The sequence below is a fragment of the Cryptomeria japonica genome, chromosome 5 (assembly GCF_030272615.1).
Source record: "Cryptomeria japonica chromosome 5, Sugi_1.0, whole genome shotgun sequence".
NCBI lineage: Eukaryota > Viridiplantae > Streptophyta > Pinopsida > Cupressales > Cupressaceae > Cryptomeria > Cryptomeria japonica.
Genome location: NC_081409.1, coordinates 839,338,793 through 839,344,312, shown reverse-complemented (window position 1 = coordinate 839,344,312; position 5,520 = coordinate 839,338,793). Strand labels below are relative to the sequence as shown.

The 5,520-nt window shown below is 40.2% G+C and overlaps 1 protein-coding gene across 1 annotated transcript; it reads right to left on the bottom strand.

Moving 5' to 3' along the window:
- Positions 1-3,809: 3,809 nt before the first annotated feature.
- LOC131876219 (uncharacterized) lies at positions 3,810-4,343 on the bottom strand. The gene is made up of 2 exons (XM_059221081.1): positions 4,134-4,343; positions 3,810-4,022 (listed from the first exon to the last, which is right to left on the bottom strand). Exons 1-2 carry the CDS (start codon positions 4,341-4,343, stop codon positions 3,810-3,812), a joined length of 423 nt encoding a protein of 140 aa, XP_059077064.1.
- Between the last annotated feature and the right edge of the window lie 1,177 nt (positions 4,344-5,520).

Here is a 5,520-nt window from a genome sequence, read left to right as displayed (position 1 = left end):
ATATGAGCTAAACTATATGTTCATTGAGAAGGCTTGCCTAACAGTGGTATTTGCCTCTCAAAAGTTCCATCACTACATGTTAGCCCATACAATCAAGCTGGTGGAAAAAATTTATCCTCTCAAGTATTTACTCAGCAAAGCAGCTCTTACAGGTCGATTGGCTAAATGGGTCATGATTCTCAATGAGTTTGATATCTAGTACATAGAATGTTAGGCTATCAAGGGACACGTAATTGCAGATCAACTAGCTAAAGCACCATTACCTGATAAAGAACCAATGCAGGTGGAATTTCCAGACATGGATGTCCTTAATGTTACACTCAAGCAATCGACCTTATACTTTGATGGGTCCTATACCCAACATGGATCGGGTGTCGACATCCTATTCGTCACTCCTGAAGGACACACTATTACAAGATCTTATAGACTGATGTTTCCATGCACCAACAACATCGCTGAATATGAAGCACCGGTGACAGGAATCAAAATGGTTGTGGAATGGAAAATCATGGAATTTAAAGTCTATGGAGATTCCCAACTAGTTATCAATTAGATCAACAATGAATATAAGACAAAGGATGATGATCTGTTGTCATACCAAAGAATAGTGGGTGATTTCAAATTATACTTTGTACACATCACCTTCGAACAAATACCACGGTTGGACAATAGAGTGACTGATGCAATGGCCACTATTGCTTCACTACTGCAAATTCCAGAAAAACATAGTCTTTACGAGTTCTTGGTAGAGCAATTGTTTTCCCTGGCATATGATAATGCTACATCCCAAGTCATCTACGCCCTAACTAGTTCAGACTGCCCTCTATATGGAACAACTATAAATATCTTAAGAACAATACCCTTCTATTCACCTTATCCCACAACCAAAAATGCAGCTTCATCTGGCAAGCCGCCCGCTATACTTTAACTGCTGACACACATTACCGTCGAGGTCGAGATGGTACTCTTCTATGTTGCCTTGATCGTAATGAATTTGACTCTTCCTTGCACGAGCTTCACGAAGGTATCTGCGGTATGCATTCAAGTCATCCTACTCTCACCAAAAAACTTCTAAGAACAGGATATTACTGGCTGACAATGGAAAAAGAATCGTATCAATTTGCAAAGAAAGGTCCAAAGTGCCAAATTCATGGAAATATTATTCATGCACTAGCACAGGAGCTACAACCATTCACTACATCTTGGCCTTTCTGTCAGTGGGGACTCGATTTAGTAAGGAAAATTCATCCTTCTTCTTCTTCAAATGAACACAAGTTCATTATCACTGCAATAGAGTATTTCACAAAGTGGATTGAAGCAATCCCAAGGACCATGGTAACTGGAAAACAAATTGCCTCATTTATTCTTAATTATCTCATTTGCAGATATGGCATTCCCAGTTCCATCATCACAGATAATGGGCGTCCTTTCAAAAATCAAGATGTACGAGAATTATGTGAACGATTCAAATCCAACATTGCTTCTCTACACCTTACTACCCACAACGGAATGTTTAAGCAGAAGCATCAAATAAAACTATTATGAAAATCCTCAAGAAAACGGTAAACGATGCAGGTAGTGATTGGCATGTACAACTCAATCTGGTACTTTGGGCATACAAGACTAGTATTCTGACACCTACAGGGGCTACACCATATTCTTTGGTGTATGGACCAGAAGCAATTTTACCTCTTGAGGTAGAAATCCCATCTCTTCGAGTAACTTTGAAAGGCCTCATACCAAATTAGGAGTATCGAGTCAACAAATTGCATGAACTAGAGCTTCTGGATGAAAAATGACAACATGCATATAAACATCTCAAGGCATACCAGCAGTGAATGTGCTGAAGTTACAATCACAGAGTAATTCCTAGGGCTTTCAAAGTCGGTGATCTTGTACTAAAGGAAAATTGAAGAAATCAACAAGATCGAGAAAAGAAGGGAAAGTTTGAACCTAACTGGTTGGGTCCCTTTGTCATCATATCAGAATATAGATTAGATGCCTATTAGCTAATAACTTCAGAAGGAGACATGCTTGACGATCCAACCAACAACATCCATCTAAAGAAATTCTACACTTGAGTCATCCAATGCATGGAAAAAGCGAAAAATACAAAAAAAATGAAAAAAGCAAAAAATACAAAAAAATTGAAAAATAAAAAAGTGCAATAAAAACAAGTAGTGAAAACCTGGCAACAGGCGCTATTTGTTAGAGAAAAAATCATCTATCTATCAGTACTCATATCTTTTGATCCATTTGAGTCTTAGCTAATGGCCATCGCCCAACACTTATTCATGCGACATTTTCCTGGACATACTTAGCATAGTCATTGTCCTCGATTATCTGAAGATCATTTCTCCATATCCCACCATGGCTTGGTGATCAATGTGTATATCCGCATTGATAGATATCTATAGCTCAGTGCAATATTTATCTCACTTTAACCATTCCAACAAAATACAACAAGGATTACAACATGCTAAGAAAACAATGTCAACAACTGCTCATCAGGCTAGAAAACAACACCATTATCCAACTGAAAACTTTAACATGCACGTGATGGATGATTTTATGGATTATAATTTGTTTACATATAGCATGAGGTTTTGACTATTTTGAATCTTAAAATTTTCAAACTTTAGATCTCCTAAGCTACTCAAGGATGCATTCAACTAGAGAAGCAACAAAGGAATTTGATATTTTCCTTAGTTTTCTGTCTACGATGTGATCATTCGTACGGTGCAAATTTGTCTCAAGACATGATTGGAAATAATTCATTGAGGACATTTTCCACTTTGCACATACCAATGGTTAACTCTGGTTTGTTTAACACAAGCAACACTCAGGTCGTCTTGGTTCAATTATATCTCGATGCTTGTGTCGTCTTGCAATATCAAAATCCATGTAAGTGTTACTCAGGTCATTATGGTTCAATTATACCATGATGCTTGTATTAACTTCCAACATATCAAAAGCTCAATGATGACAAACAAAACAAAGCACAAACAGGTGGCTACGCAAGAATGACAATAACAAAATCAAGTCATGCATTTAGTTGCATATCATTTCAAATCATGCATTTAGTTGCATATCATTTCAAATCATGCATTTAGTTGCATATCATTATAAATCATGCATTTAGCTGTATATCATTTTAAATCATGCATTTAGTTGCATATCATTTTAAATCACGCATTTAGTTGCATATCATTTAAATCTTGCATTTAGTTGCACCTCATTATCATTATCATACATCTCATTTTCAAGATACATCTCATAAATCAAAGTCATCAATGCAAAGCATCATCACATTTTTGCTCATCTCATCATAAATCATGCATTCACATCATAAATAAATCAAGAGAATTTATCTAAGGATCACATCATCATCCTAGAATCATCATATCAAAGCATATCATAAGGCATCATCATTAATAACACATCACATGTGGATCAAAGAAAATCAGTGTCATATACATATATCTCAAAAATGGTCGGAATGTACACATAATATCATGTTTGTCAAAATACAACAAATGATTAAAATACAATAGAGACAAGTCTCTCAGGTGTGACTATCTCCTGAGGCTAATGGTCTCACAGTCGATGGCACAACTCATGGATCTTCACTAAGTGGATCACGTCAGAGTGGCCCCGTAACCCCTCTGCTCTCTATCCTTGTCTGACTCTGACCAGATCAACTGGAAGTATAGCTAGGAGGTTTGTGATCTCTAGGAACCACCTCCTTGTATAAGCGCCTGTAATACTTGTCCTCCTTGGCTCTATACATCTATCTCCCTCAACGTGTCTCACATTGGGGCACTAGTCATCGCTCTCTCCAATCTCTCAGAAAGATCCTCTGCCCAAGCCCAATGCTCTCTCTCCGCATCCCGCTTGACCATAATCTGCATAATCTGACACTGTTGTGCTAGCACCTGTGCCTGTAGCTCTTGCATTGTGATGTATAGTGCTCTGATCTGTGCATCCTGCGGATGAGTATATACCCTAAGCTGACCAGGTACCTGTGTGGTAACCCCACCTACACTTGTCCCTATCTGAGGTGCTTATGGAGGTAAAACATCTTATCTCCTCCTCCATGCAAGTCACCTCTCATCCTCCTCCGTACCACCCACCGCAGCTAGCAAAGCCTCTACCCTACCAACCCCTCCAGTACCTAGAAGGAGTCTACCTCCTCTATCCAAACCACCTACTCCACCACCTCCCCTCCCTCTATCTAATCCACCTACTATCCCCCTATCTCTGACTCCTTGACCAACACCTCCTCCTCCACTATCTCCTCCACCACCCTCTTCTACCTCCTCTTCCTCCTCACCTCTCCCCATGACTCACCCATGCCTCTGTGGCTCCTCATCCTCATCATCATCAAAAGCAGGCACCATCTCTACCGGATCCGCTATACGTGCCACTGCATGTGCTACAAAGTATGCTGAGAACTCCTCGGTCATACCTGCATCCACAACCCCGGCCCCATAATCCCAAATTTTCCCTACCAAAAACATATACTCCTCCACTGCAACTACACTATCTAGAGTTGATCCCCACTCCAACACATCCTATTGCCACCGAGCATATAAGCAGGCTCCCTGTGGCATCCCCTATTGTCTACCATACTGTCGCTGAACACAGTTGTTCAAGAATCACTTGATGATGAAGGGCGTCTGCCTGATTAGATACCTCCACATGTACACATAAGGCATCTCTATCCCATCCTCTTCCCATACCTCATAATCCATATATGATCTCCAAATGACCATATCAATGTCATCCAGTACCCTCTGCCAATGCTCTATTTTTCCTAGCTTTTGCTAGACAACTATACCTGTATACCCATAAGTGTATGCTCGACCAACTGGCCTATCGCTACCTGCAAGTGGCCTCGCTGCAGGAATGTGCTTCCAAGCCCACACCTATAGTAGTGTCACCCCCACTGATAATTTGTTGTATCCTAGATACACCACCTGGTGAAGCTCTCTGTAAATATGGGCTAACATGCAATACCCCTAAGAAAACCTATGCCCCTGCATCACCATGTCCTCTAAAATCAATCCCCATCCCATGACTAGTCCCTTTGACCTATGGTCGGGACACAGAAATCCACCAATGAAACCTGCTAGTAACAATGGTAGAGGAGCATATCCAAAATCCACGAACTCTTGCCATGGAATCTCATACCCACTAATCTGATCATCTTGGAAGATGCGATAGAGAGCCTCTATCCCACCCTCCTTTATCTTCTCATAAGGCAAAAAAGCCCCAATCACTGGAATTTGTAGAATCTGGTAACAGTCCTCTGGTGTGATTGTCATCTCACCTATCACCAAGTGGAAGGTGTCTATGTCACTATGCCATCTCTGTTCTAAAGTTGTCAACAAACCCTAGTTAATGATATACTGAGGCATGTCTAATAAGGATGATAACCTGCATCTCTCAATCACATCTCTATTGTCCTATGACAAGCATGAAATCAATGACCAGGATCTCGAAAATAACTCTCGAGAC